General features: G+C 42.3%; 1 protein-coding gene across 1 annotated transcript; it reads left to right on the top strand.

Moving 5' to 3' along the window:
• Positions 1 to 1478: 1478 nt before the first annotated feature.
• On the top strand, positions 1479 to 14353 carry pou2f2a (POU class 2 homeobox 2a; the record flags this gene model as incomplete). Its single annotated transcript, XM_008289374.1, has 11 exons — positions 1479 to 1937; positions 2968 to 3082; positions 3607 to 3698; positions 5467 to 5718; positions 5799 to 5940; positions 6742 to 6890; positions 7628 to 7825; positions 7956 to 8004; positions 8629 to 8767; positions 10731 to 10804; positions 13603 to 14353. Coding segments are annotated over 11 exons (2031 nt in total), but the record flags the coding sequence as incomplete, so codon positions are not given.
• Between the last annotated feature and the right edge of the window lie 679 nt (positions 14354 to 15032).

A 15032-nucleotide genomic window follows, 5' to 3' on the forward strand; every position in this document is an offset into this window, starting at 1 on the left:
TGAAATATCCCAAAAATGTATTGTGAAAAAGGCAGCCAAGCCAGGTTTTGACCGAACATTAACAGGAGCTGAAGTTCAGTTTGTTGCTTCCGGCTGTTTGGAGGAGTTTTTCCTCTGAGTTTCTTAAATTCCTGCAGCTTTAGACAGCAACAGGATCCATGTGAGCATCTTGAAGAGCAGCAACTTCAGTAACTACTTTTCATCCGAAATTATCCATGGAAAGTGTCACACAGTTTACCGGCTGCAGATAAAGCTTTAGTTACATATCTGTCCTGAGCTCCATCACTGCTGTTCAGATATTTTTATTTTACTTTTATCATCACACATGGGTATTTTCAGTTGATATTTGAACTGGGCTGTTAGTTATTTGGACAGTTTAAAAAGCTACTACTAGTTTAGATTTAGTCTTTATTTAGGTTTATTAGCGCATTGTTGTACATCGCGTATGTGCCGTGTCTCTCCGTCACTGTGGTGAGTTCGTCAGAATGAAGCCATCAGAAACATTCATGACAAACTGACAAACTGCTGACATTTTAACAGGTTGTTGAAACCACAAACGTTCCAAATCTCGTGTCAGAAAAATACTTTATCATACTTCCCTATGTGGTGTTGTAAGCTTTAGTCTTGGACTATTTTAGTTTCAAACTGATCATTTAATGTGTCATCCCATATAATACAGAAAAGTCTCTCTTCACGGGACCGAGTTCCAGATGGTTTTAAACAAAACAAAGGCTTCAAGTTGCATATTTCTTAGTTGACAGACTGTCAAAACACTCCCTGCCTTGCTTTAGATTGTAGCTAAACTGCAATTTTTCTGATGGGGAACCCGAACATGAGAAACATCCTTGAATGCTTGAAGTTGTCCACATCTGCATCTAAAATAGAACAGAATTCCTTTTTTTGTCACTGCACAGAGTACAGCTACATTAAACGTCAATACTGCGTTGTACATTTACACAATCAGACAAAAAATAAGAATACAAATTAAAAACAGTACCAACAAGTGTAACCTATGAAAACAGTGGCAGTTATTGTTGTAAAGGTAGCTCAGTTGGTGCAGCAAGATTAAAATAGAAACACTGGTGAAACTGCACATTGTTGAACATTTAGAGAACAACATATTGATAATAAACATACAAGGTGCAGTTGTAACATTACTTTGCTGGTAAGAAAAAAATAAATAAAAAAAAGGTCAAACTCAGGAGTCTAAGGAATGACACAACAACATGCTTCAGTTCATAATTACACTGAGAATAATGTTGTGACACTAACAGTGTGTGTAGAAACCCTGAAGAACCTGCAGCAGGAGCTTCACTGTTTGCAGTCGAGGGAAATACCAAAGCTAAACGTTCCGTACATTAAGAGGGTGGCTTTTCTTGCTTGTCTTGCTCTGGCATGCTTTTACTGTCCGCTAACAGATTCACCTGCATCTCTGTTCCTGGAATGCTCAGCTGACACTGCTCTGTTCTCTCTCCTGACGTCGGTTGTGTCTCCACTTGGGTCTTCATTCTGTTCGTCCTTCACCTGATCGCTGTCGTCCTTTTCTCACGCCACACTTGTCCTGCATCGCTCCTTTCCCCGTCCCTTGTGCATGTCCGTACCTCGTCTCCCATCTCGTTACTTCCACCTCCTCCTTCCTCCTCGCCTTCCTCCCCCAGCTTGCCGCTCTCCTCCCGGCCCAGCAGCAGCTGCTCCTCCAACAGGCTCAGGCTCAGCTCTTGGCGGCGGCCGTCCAGCAGTCGAACGCCGCCCACGCCGCTCACGCTGCCCACGCCGCCGCGCAGCAACAAGCCAACCAGCAACAGCAGCAGCAGCAGCAACAGAGCCAATCGCAATCCCAGCAGCAGCAGCAGCAACAGTCAACCAAACAGGAGCAGACGGTCCAAGCTCCGCCTCCACAGCTGGCCCTGTCGCAGCCGATCCAGCTCACCGCACAGGTACGTCTGTCAGGAAACATAAGCACCTGTTTAGTAGTAGTGACTTACTGACGTTGATTTTACTGATATGTTTCACATCAGCAACTACACGTAAGTCTATCAACTATTTTACCAATTAACAGATTTATCCAAAAAAGTCAAAAAGTCATTTCATTCAAGTTCATTCATTTTGACAAACTGTGTGCCATTGTGCAATACAGCACAGTATGAAATGTAATTGTATTAAAGTTCAAATCTGTAGGTTTAAACTGAAACTTCAAAATGATTTCAAGAAATTAAAAAGGTGGCTTCTTTAGATTAGTGGTGGAGCACCAACTGTTTTCTATCAAACCACTGAACAAAGTTGCTGTGTGACTTTGGTAGTAGCTTTTTAACTGTATGAAAACAAACAGCCAAATTCACAGCACTGCAGGTATTTTTAACTTCTGGGTTTGATGAGTTTGTCACATGATGTTGTGGTTATAAGATTAGTATGTGAGCAGCGTGGAGCAGCTTTACTATTTCATTCTGTCGTCTGACAGCAGAAACAAAAAATATATGATTGAAAACAACTTTATTGGAAATTCAACTGTGTTAAAACACAGTATACGTGAGCACAGAGAGCAGGAGAGAAGCTAACAGATGTGAAGTGCCTCAGTGCTGAATAGCTCCTGTGTGTTTTCTCTTCAGGTTATTGTGCTGCTGTGCTATACCATCAAAACTCTGCACAGTTTACAAACCACCATTTTGTTCTGTGATAGTCTAAAGTTCTCATGCCACTCACATGTTCTTGGGTTTTTGGAAACGTTTACATTGAACCAATTTGAACTGCTGCCTCCATCGTCTAAAACTGTATCACTGACTGCAGCTGACCAATGACAGGAGCCGAAAACAACCGATGAGACAAAAACACAGTGACGCTAAAGAAGAGCATTCGTTATAAGGAACACGTGTTGACTGAAAGTATTGGCGTTGTTGCAATAAACTGAGTTTTCTGGTACATTTGCCCTCCTTTGCTCCTGCTCTGCACTGACATGTGTTTGTGTTGCAGGACATCCAGCAGCTGTTGCAGCTCCAGCAGCTGGTTTTGATGCCGGGTCATCCTCTCCAGTCTCCTGCCCAGTTCCTCCTGTCTCAGCCTGCCCAGGCACAGCAGCCACAGCAGGGTGAGGAAGTATATCTTTATTGCAATGATACAAGGATATTTACAATAATTACACACACAGTAAATCTGGACGGTCAAATATCATCCCTCTCTATGAGCACAGTGGCTTAGATGGTTAAAAATGTCTCGTTTTTTTTAATGCTGCAAAATATTCAGTGGATGTTTGTGCCCTTTTTTCCACATTTTATGTTTGTTATATAGGATTCCTGAGATCATTTCCAGGGGGTGTCAGATGAAAAAATAACGTGCTTTAGAGGGAGTGGTTCTTACATTACATCTTCTTTGCCAGTTATCTATACTTTTAAACAGAATTTACTGAGTGTTTCTGTTCAAAGTGTGGGTGCACATGAGTTTCTGATTGAGCAAAAAAGCTTTCATCATTCCGCTTTTGTGCCACAGTTTCACGCTTAACCAAGAACTCAGTCGCTAACCTGTTAATCTGTGGGGGTGGAAACTCGAGAAGTTTAGCTAATTTACTAATCTAACTGATATTTGGTTTGTTAACTGGTTTCTTTCCTTTCACAGGTTTGCTCTCGACACCAAATCTGATCCAGCTACCTCAGCAAAACCCAGGAGGACTCCTGACGACCCCACCTCGCCTGGGCCTCCAAGCACAGGTAGGAAGTCTTTCTTGTGAAGGAGCTTAACAACACCACAAATGGGACTTTATTTTTTTCATGTTAATCAAACAGTTATTAAATCTTTACACTTCAGGGTGTCAATCAGACTGTTAGTCATCATTGTCAGCCTTTATCTGCACAGACCACCTGCAAGATGCAAAACACACTCGTTTTGTTCTGCTTCAGTCGAAAGAAGCACCGAACCCCAAGTAGTTTCCAGACGTTTCTTTGCTCCTGTCACAATTTTAAGACAACACAACCATGCTTAGAAGCAGAATGAGCTTAGAAATGTTTTCTGTGCAGTAGGACAAAGTTTTAATGTCATAAATCACAAAAAAATGATCAAATTAAAGTAGAATTTCTTTATTTGTTTTACAAAAGTTTTAAAAAATTTGCCCACAGGTGTTGCAAATACTGAAAATAAACTGGGACTTTTCTTGCCATAAACCAACTATTTAACTAGAACTATTTATGCTTTTGCAACCTCTACAATCTAGGCCTGTATCATTCTCCTAGTTTTTTGGCCGTTGGGCTTTATTAGATAGGCAACTGAAGAGATGAAGACAGGAAAGTAGGGAGAAGAATGGGGAAAGGACCTGCAGCAAATAGCCGTGGGCAGGATTCAAACCCATGCCCGCTGCGCTGGGGACTATAGCCCCTATTTTTGGGTCGCCACCTCAACCAGTTGAGCTACCGGGGCGCCACTTTTTTGCGTGTTTTTGAACGAGACACGTAGAAAAAAAGCGTTTCTTTTATATCACAATTTCATGGTTATTTTTGACCATCGCAAAAATGGACCATCCAAGACCATCGCAAAATGGGAAATCTAAAGATTCTTCCTGTTTACAGATTATTAATCTGATAAATGGTTTCATTTTCAACATTTTAATCACAACTGTTCTCTCCTGCAACAGTCCTTTTTTCCTGTTTGCTCAAAGAAAAAAGGTCAAACTGAAACATGTATTTCCGTAGCATGTTCTTTACATAAAGGACCATTTGAATACGGACCTCATCGGAGCAGAAGCGCCGCCTTGGATCTTGATGATATATTCACCAACTGCTCTTCTTGCGTCCTCACCCTTCATCTTCTGTAATATAATGCATGAATGCCTCCTCACACATCTAGGGGCCGTTATAGATTTTTGATTAAGCTGTGATGAAGTCGTGTCAAACACAACGACAGGTGTGCCCTCTTTGTTCATGCATTTTATGCACACAGACGTGAATGTAAATGAGCCGTGTGGCAGCAGGTATCATGCATGATGTCTGCTCAATTAGCTGAAACCCCCAAAGCTCGCAGGGTCACAGCTTTGACATGCTACATATATGTGGCGTCTGCTGTCAGCTGACCTTGTGGGACGCCAAGGATGAATATGACATTTCTAAATATAAAATCACTGCATTTTTATCTCCTGTTTAGAATAAAATGCAGGCTATTTTTTTGTGCATGCTGCCCATCAAGTCTGTATAATTTAAGGAAACCAAGGTCAATTTTTTTTTTATGCATGTTTCCCAGCTGATTACCTCATATGTATTCACTAACAAGTTTATTTATATTCCTCGACAGTAAAAATGCATTTTTGTTAATATTGTCAGTGCCTTTGCAACCCTACATCAGATTACAGTAGTAAATTTCAAATATGATGATTCATTTCATTTCTTGGGCCTCACATGCTCAACCTCAGCACATAAAAGCATTTACATATTTACGTATACATATTTAAATAAAGCCTGTATGCACTCTTTGTGTCACTTCCTGTTACAGAGGGAGAAGAGCAGTGATGCTGGAAGCAGCAGTGCAGGCTCTTTAGTTGCCGGCGGAAGCAGCGGTGTTGGTGTTGTGACATCTGTAGGAGCTACCTCTGCGTCCAGCAGTGCCATCGCTTCCTCTTTAACCTCGGGTTTGACTGCTGGAGGTCACGGAGGCCACATGGGGGAGGAGCCCAGCGACCTGGAGGAGCTGGAGCAGTTCGCCCGCACCTTCAAACAACGGCGCATAAAGCTGGGATTCACCCAGGTAAGGAGAAGACGGGAGAGTTTGCATACTTAAGTGTGTGTGTGCGTTGGTGTGGTCGACTGATGTTGTGTCTCCATCAGGGCGACGTCGGCGTGGCTATGGGCAAACTGTACGGCAACGACTTCAGCCAGACCACCATCTCCCGCTTCGAAGCCCTCAACCTGAGCTTTAAGAACATGTGCAAGCTGAAACCACTGCTGGAGAAGTGGCTGAGCGACGCAGGTGAGTCTCTAAAACGGTCCTGGATGAAACACAACACTGATGTCTGTTGGACGGTTTCTCAGTCAGCAGCTTTTTAAAAAACTGTTTATTGTAAAACTCAGTTTAGGATGCTTTGTTTTTGATGGAAATCTCTTTAACCCGTAGAGCCTGAGTGACACACTTTGCATCCAAATACACATCCCTTCTTTTTTGCTCTTGAAGTATTCACTGCATTTATGTGTTGAGCATTAAATGAAACTGCACAAACGTTTTCCTGGTTTGCCACCTCTGCCAGGAGGCTACTGTATGTGAACTCTTACGTGAATAAAGTAATGACATTTATTTCCATTTTTCCTAATATCTAAGTCAGTAAGCATCCCACCATTGTGGTTCTGATCTCCCCTACATAATTATGAAAACAGATCTCTACTGCAAATATTTTAAAGTGAAATACATGTAAAAGCACAACAACATCATCCTGCAAAATTAGTTTTTCTTAAGACAAAGGCTAATATAAAGAATCTGCAGGCATTAGCTTATCAGACAATGGAAGGTCTGTATGACCTACACTGTTCTGAAACAAAGCTTGAAGGTGAAGGTGGTACATCTACTCTGAATGTAGCCTCATAGGATTAACTGAAGGCTTCCAGGTCTTGTCTGTAACAAGTTTCAGTTTGCTAGCAGATCACTGCAAATCTTTTTCTGTTTTTTTCTACCTTCTCCGAGTCTTTCTGTGCTTCTCTTCACCTGCTGTCCTGCTTCTCCTCATGTCTTTCTCTTTGCTTCTCCTTCGTTCTCACCGTCCGTCCGCCTCTCTGACAGAAACCATGGCTGTGGACAGCATGCTGCCCAGCCCCTCCTCCATCTCCTCCCCCATGTTGGGCATTGAGGGTCTACCAGGCCGACGCAGGAAGAAACGCACCAGCATCGAGACCAACGTGCGAGTGGTCCTAGAGCGCAACTTCAGCACGGTACGAGACTGCTTTTAACACCAGCAGAACGGAAAACTCTGTGTGTGTTTGGGACCTGGGCACATTAGCACAAATACGAGGAAGAAGAGTCATATCAAAACTGAAAATTGAATGTAAAAGTATACAGGTTTCAAAATAAATGTCAGAAGTAGCAGGAAGATGCTTTAGTCATTTCGAGATTTTACCAGCTACATTATTTTTGCTTTTTCTTGACGGCAGACTTTTTCAACTCCAGTCCGCATTTTCGAACATGTTCCACAACAACTATGTCACATGTAAAGATTGGATTCAGGCTTGAACTTGCAAGGATGGATTGAAGACGATAAAGAATGAGAAATTATGTTATTTATAAGATTTACAGTCAGTTTTCCAGACCTGAGAAAGAGGATGGTTTGTTTCAGTGGATGAACTAAGGGGTTGCAAAAGGGACGGTATAAGATAAATAAGGACTTTTTTTAAAAACTGTGAATCATGCAAAGCTTCTCTCGTCGAGTCCTTGAATTAATATCTCGACCTGGAAGTGAACAAAACACTTTTAAAGCATTTGTTGCACACATGCTTATTTCCTGTTGGCATCATCAAAGCTTTCTTTCCAACATCTATTTCTCTAAACCGTGGCCCTATTTTTGTTTTTAATCACGCCACTGTCATGTAAGTTTTTCTGACAGAAGCCTGCTGCGGTTCCTGTACTTCAGCGTCTCTCTGTTTCCTCATCAGTCGTGTGTTTTCCTCCCCAGAACCAGAAGCCTACCTCGGAGGAGATCCTGCTGATGGCGGAGCAGCTCAACATGGAGAAGGAGGTGATTCGTGTTTGGTTCTGCAACCGCCGGCAGAAAGAGAAACGCATCAACCCCTCCAGCAGCACCACCCCTCCCCTGCCCAGCCAGACCTCGCCTGTTGTGACGCACAAAGCCCCCTGCTACAGCCCGCACATGGTACAGTCCGCCACCAACACACTAACCTTTTACTACTTTAACACCCCGTCGTGTGATTCCAGACGTCGGCCTGATATTTGTTTCACAGTCGGATGGAAGTGTTTCCTGATTCCTCTCTCTCTGTCTGCAGATATCGAGTCAGGGTCTGTCCCAGGTCACCACCAGCCTCAGCACAACAGGTGAGCTGTAATTACTGTTTGTGCCCGTGTAGAGTCTCGTCAATAAATTATTAAAGGTTAGAGCAGTGCACCTCGATTGTGCTTTGGAACCCAAAGGTCGGTCACAGGAAGATTAAACTGGTCCCGGCATTATTTGGAAGAAGTTGATATTTCTGTTTTGTCGCTGATTTGATGAAACACTGAAGAATCATCACTTTAAAAAATGATTTCTGTGAGAGAAAGACTGAAATAGAAAACAATGATGTTTTGTTGACAACACCACGGAAGCCCTGGTCCCATCTTGAGTTGTTTACCTCCGTGAGTCATGACTCGTCCTCATGATTTATAGACCTCGGCTACAGCGTGAGCCGTCCCAGGCTTCACAGATATGACAGATGACCTGACAGGTAACAAACACAGCTGGAAATTTATTGGCCCGTTGAGCCGAGGCTAATACTTTCCAGTCACAAACTTCTCTCCTGTCTGAAGTTGAATGGAGTTAAAGAAGGCACTCAGACAGCACAGGATCCTGACTGCTGATGAAGAGGAGTGTTGACGAAGTGTTTATGTAGCTGTAAGTCTTGTGAATAGTGACAACAAACCTGCTACATGGAATCAACTTCATCCTTCTTGTCTTCCTCTCAGGCGCCAGTTCGTCGCCCTCAGCGTCCTGCCCCATGACTCCAGTCAGTTCGGCTGCCATTTCTTCTTCTGTGACTCCGCCTCCTCATAGCACAGCCAGCCCAGCTCCTCCCAGCCTCGGGACGCCCGGCCTCAGCACTGGGTGAGTGTCATTAAGGGTGGGGATTGGTAGGGCTATTTTCAGGGCCAATACCCATTATTGGCACCCAAGAAAGATTCATAACCGATGTTTTGAACCAATACACATTAGAGATTACATATTGCTTGCAGAAGGGTATGCCTCTTTAATAAGCATAGCTGAATATGTTTAATAACAACAGGATATCGTCAGAGTATCACAAGACGCTCTCTTCCGTTCACTGTGAGATCGATGTATTGAGATTGATCAAGTTGTTTTTGGTACTTCTTTCGCTCTTCTTTGTTTCATTTATCTTTTACTGTTCTGTCATTTTTATTGCCCACTAAGGCCCATATTTTAAACTATTATTAATCACCATTATCTAGACACTATTTCTGGCTAATCTGTAGCTGCCTCATAACTTAGCTGCTAGCCGTTAGCCACTGTGAACATAGCAATGGCTGTGCTTTTTGTTCAGTTTGTTCAGAAAGACTCGTATTTTGGTTAGAGTAGACTGTTAAAGGTTCTTACTTGAGAAAGATGTTATGGTATTTGAGATAGCATTAGTCACAAGCTAATAGACACCTATTAGACAAAACCTTAGCTTAGCACCTGCAACTTCATCTTGAAAACACAGCTCTGCTCTGTGAATGTGCTCGTCTGTCTCTCTGTGTAAACAATAGCTTTCAGTGTTGATTAGCTGTTGTTAAGATTTAGCTGTGATTGGGACTTTGATCGACACCACAGAGTGGCTGCATTTAATTTATTTAATTGCTAATAGGTTGATAAAAATAACTTTATTGCTTCTCAGAAAAATGCTAAATATGGCCCTCAATAATCAATCGATTCCTAACTAAGTGTTTATGTTTGAAGCAGCACATTAACATTTTGCTACCTGCGTTACATTTGGTTGTTGAATTCGAGGCTACTTTATGCACATCAGGGGCCTTCATTCCGCACTAGCTGCTTCTGGACACTTCTGAAAAACGTTTAAACTAACTGACCTAAATTGTTTCTGTTCACTTGATGAACTTTTTTCGTTATATAAGCAAAAACTTTGAAACATGCTGCCATTTGTCCAATCAGATGCAGCTTGTGTGTTTACATTTGTTGTCTGATTGTCTGTCATCTATCGTAATACTGACTAGTTTTACACCCATCAAGCATCCAACGCTGTTACGAAACTAAAAACTGCCCTTTGGACATGCATCATTACTTATTCAAGTTGGATGAGTGTGCCATTGAATAAATTAGTCAGTCGACTTAAATTAACTACAGACTTAAATTTCAGCATCCCATATATTGAGATTACTTTTTGTTCTCCATTTGATAGGACTTAACATGGCAAAACAAACAAGTCCTCTCTTTTGCCTCTGGGAACTTGTATTTAGCATTTTTTATTTTTTTTCTCATTTTATAGACAAAGAAATTAATAAAAATGCGTTAACATATGGACTGATGATAAAAAGAGTTATGCGTAGCTTAAAATCGGTTTAAAAAGTCATCTACTTTTCTGTGCTGACTGAAAGCATGAATATAAAACAAGCTACAAACATTTACACGTTTCTTATTTATCATCCAGCTCATCATCTGGATTTGAGACATTTTTGTATTTTTTTTTTTTAAAGAATGAGTCATGCATTCTTACCTCTGAAGGTGCATCCTCCATGAGAATTTGTGGTATTCAGACGTTAGACCGCCGGCGTACCAGTTTAGCTGCGGTTGTACATGCTCACACACATCAGGAGATGTAAATAATCCGCCATAAGGAGTTTTGACACAAACAGAAATGATGAATTCTGGGTAAAAAAGACAAGACGAGAGACAGCAGCCTTCAGATCTGCGTTGCTGATAAGTATGTTGAATTTTTGGCATTTAACCTGCTACATGTTTCTCTACATGTGCGAATGTTTGTGTGTGTGTGTGTGTGTGTGTGTGTGTGTGTTGGTGTGTGTTGGTGTGTATTTCCGGTCCATCCACATTTCAGGAACACAATGATGGGAGTAAGCACAGGGATGAACCAGGCCCTCATTGGCGGCAATCCCCTGGCTACCATGCAAGGTGTGTGTGCATGAGTGCATGTGTGTGCTGCTGCATGCGGACCGTTGCCTCCGGCCCGGCCAGGCCTCATGAGCCTCCATTTCTAAAGACCACTTCCCCATTTCACCCTTCATCCATTCTGTCCAAAATGAATTTCCTTGCAAAGCCTCGGATGACCGTCGCCAACAGCAAGCCCTGCACACTCCTCCTCCTCCTCGGCACAAACTTTTTGAATCGCTCAGTATGGTGAAAGATTCAATTTGATTCTCATACAATAGCCCGCCATTATCACAAAGTGACAAGAGCCCCTTATGGCAAAGCTTAGGAGGCCGAGTCAGCTTACAGTAAACAGTTGAACAGGCACAATCCCCCACCTCTCAATATATCAAGAGCTGTTGGCTAAATAACTAGTTTTCACTCAAAATTCCTCTTTTTTGAAAGAGACGATCTGCTGCCAAATCAATTAAGCATCACAAATAAGCTCAGCCCTGAATCCGTCACGTGCCGCATCTCCCTATAGCGCCAATTCAGACCTTCCCCTTTCTTCTCGCGCTCTCTCCGGCATCATTCAGGGCCGGCGTCCTCCGGGCCATGTGCTGATGAGAAGGATACAGTCTGTTACGGAAACTGCAGCTCTGGCACCGTCGGCTCTGATGGAGTCGCGGGCTGAAGGAGGGAAGAAAGGGGAGCCTCGCTGAAAGAGGGGCTGAAATGAAGTGTTGATGTGAAAAGGATTTCAGATCTGGTTCCCTCTGGGGCCACACATGCTATGAATGTTTACACTCACGGTGCTGTAATGGATAAAAGTGTTTACTGTTACACTGGAGTGCAGAAGTTGGCAGGCGTCGCCGTCTGTTACAGCTGCTCGGACTGACAGACGGCTTATTCTGCCAAGTTTGCTGCAGTAATTTTGCAGAAGCACATTTTCATTGTTGGAATGTCACTTCATTGTCGTGTGATATAATAAACTATATCCTATAGTATCTAAAATAGACCTCTAATTGTTTATCTGTTAAGAGGGTGCAGCCTGCTGACAGAAATACTTTATTGAGCCCTGAGGGGAAATCACTTGTGTTAAAGTTGCTGCCATTCAAAGTCAAGAAATATAAACAGTAAAAAATATATAGATAAACATATACTAAAAAAATATATATACATAAGTAGAAACAGTAGTAGCAAAGATGTAGAATGAAAGCAAAGAGTGTAACATGCAGTGTAATAAGTGGTGTGTTATTGCACACAGATACATAATTATTGCACCACGTTGTTGCACATTATTAACACAGAAGTGAACTGAGAAATTCCCGAGCTGTTGGCCTGTGAGTCCAGTCTGTTGAGAGTCTGACCCTCTGAGGAAGGAGTTGTACACTTTGATTACCAAAGGCAGGACTGATTTCCTGTGGCGCTCCGTGGTGCATCTTGGTGGGACAAGTCTGTCGATCCTAAATGTAGTTTTTGTGCAGACGTTCCAGAGCCGAGACAGAAATGTTCACGCTTTTCATCCCTCTTCATGCATGTGCATGTAAACTTCATCTTCATTCTTTGCTCTCATTTGTGTCCTTGAATTTCAATCTTGAATATTTATCTCCCTTAAATTTAAACATTTTTATTCCTAGCAAGTCAGTTCACAGAAATTGCACAAAATTAAATATATTTTCGTACTTACTGCTAATGATATTTATCCATGGAGATGGTTTTGGTTTCACCTGCAGCTGTTGAGAAAACGTTCTGCCTCCACTAAGGCTGAAAAACGAATTGATGTCAAATCAAAGTCATAATTTCAAACAATGCAATTAGCAAACTGCAAAGGCTGCAATTTAAGACAAGCATTGTTCATTGTGTCTGACGCAGGATTTTAGCTGTTGTCGATGTTTTTATAAATTCATGCCGACCGCCTCGCTTATGGTGCAGTGATGCTTCAGCATGTTTTAAATCAGTGACACAGTGAATATGGAACTGCACTGTCAAAAAAATATACCTATACTTTTTTTTCCCCTTTTTGTACAATTTTACAGATTTCCGCAATTGTGTGAAATCACAGATGATAACCAGTAAAAAGAAAAAAACATAAACAACTAATGTCCACATCAAAAATCAGTATTTTTACAAACATTAATTGATTCTTTTACATTTTACTGTAAAATGACTCTTTTTACTGTTTAAATCAACTAAAAATGTAAAAAATTATTTTACTGATATTTGTTATTTTTCAGTTTGTAAACGTTAAAGTATTCCATAGTTTTTATATTTTCTGGCACTTTGATGTCAGATTTTCACAGTTTCATAATGTTTTTATGTTTTTCTTGTGGTGTGAACCAACGCTTGTCACAAATCTGTCAGAAAATCACAATAAGCCGTCAGCCTCAACCTCTAGTCTGTTTTACAATTTTCAAATTAAGGAAGTTACTGAATTTTGTTGTGATTTTTATGAACTGATCCTTTGGTCATTTGCACTTAAGCCAATATATAGACCTTTTTTTTTTTTTTTTTAAACCAATTTGTGTGTAGTTTTCTCACTGCCGTCTTTCCTCATCATCTTCACCTCCAACATCCAGGAATGAAAAGTTTTCCCTGTTGCTAATGTGTCGGATCGGACTTCTTTTTCTTACTTCTTGCCTTTTTCTACTGTTCATTCTTCTTTTATTTCTTCAACATTCTCCATCTCTGCCTATACGTCTTCTATTCTTCTGCCACCACGTCTACGTTTGTCCTGTGCTCCCCTTTGCTCTTTTCTTCTGCCTCTCTTCACTTCTTTCATTTTTATCTTGTGTTAATCACGTTTTCACCTTTCCTCCCTCCTCCCCCTCCGCCCCTCCCAGCCCTGGCAGCCAGCAGTGGTCAGCTGCCCATCTCCAGCCTGGATGGGGCGGCGGGTCACATGCTTCTGGGTGGACCCGGGGGTCCCGCCTCCCTCCGCCCGTCTCTCTTCCTCAACCGCCCCACCCTCCTCCCCATGGTGACCGGCTCCATGGCGACCGGCTCCACGCCTGCCATGGGACTGGTCAGCAGCGTTTGCGGCCCAAGGCCCTCCTTTTCCCAATCTCCGCCCGCCGGCACCAGCAGCCTCATGAGCCCAACCTCGTGCCCAGAGGAGTCCGCATCTCCTTGTTCAAGTCCCGCCTCCTTCTGTTCCTTCAGCGAAGCCTCGCCGCCGCCCCTGGGAGGGGCCATGGCCGAGTGATCCCCGACTGACAGCCAAAGCATCCCGTTTTTCGGAGGACGAGGAGGAGGAAGAGGAGTGAGCAGAGCATTAAAGGAGCTTTAAAAATCTAAATTTACAACCTCGCCTTTCAACCAAAGCCATCTCTCTGTCTGATCCATCTCTGATTTCGCCTGCTCTCAGAAAGTCTCCCCGCTGAAGTCTTCTGAAGCCAAAAATATACACAGACGGATGAGGGGAGGAAGCAAAGAGAGAGGCGGGATGGAGAGGATAGAGAGAACTGCAGAACGAAGGGGGGAAATTTGAAACCAAATAATGATCTACAGCTGGAGAGGTGGCACTGAGGAGTGTTTTTCGCTTGGCATCGGGAAATGAACACCGAGCTTTTTTTAAACGGCTGGAGAGAAAAAAAAAAAAAACTCAATGAGGGCAGGGATGAGAACTGAAACTGTGTGTGAGAAATGGGAGGCAAAGAAAAGACTTGTTTAACAAGCCCGGAAGGTGACGTGGTCGCAGCCAAATTTTAAAGAGAAAAAAAGAAAATATGCTCAAAGAGAAACACACACTTACGAAGATGTAAACCAAAATCTCCAAATACCAAAAACTGAAAACCAAAAAAAGACAAAAAAACAACAAACGGAGAGAAAAGCTTTAGTTCAAAAAGACATTCTGATCTGTCCAGGATCAGTTTAGTACTTCATTCTACATCATGCCAAAACATTCTCCATTTCACTCAGACTTTCTTTTTTTGTCCCTAGAGCATCTATTTTTCTATTATTTTGTATTCATCGCTCTTTGTGGTACAACAGTTTAATGATTTACAGCTGATCCCACATGCAGGATATCTACCTACCTCTCTCTTTGCAGCTTTACAGTGAGTCAACCTTACATTACAACAGATAGCGTTTGTTTTATCGACCCTGCAGTAGCAGATGGGTGGGGTTTGCTACAATAATTACTGTAGTGTCAGGTACGATGTCAGTTTATACACACTGTAGGACAAAAAACAGCTTTAAAAAGTTGTCTGGTATCAGAAAATCCTGCTCTGTAGCAAAGCCCACCCTTCTGACACGAAAACAGATAGAACTT

Source organism: Stegastes partitus, unplaced genomic scaffold (genome assembly GCF_000690725.1).
Source record: "Stegastes partitus isolate 25-593 unplaced genomic scaffold, Stegastes_partitus-1.0.2 Scaffold611, whole genome shotgun sequence".
Taxonomy (NCBI): Eukaryota; Metazoa; Chordata; class Actinopteri; family Pomacentridae; genus Stegastes; species Stegastes partitus.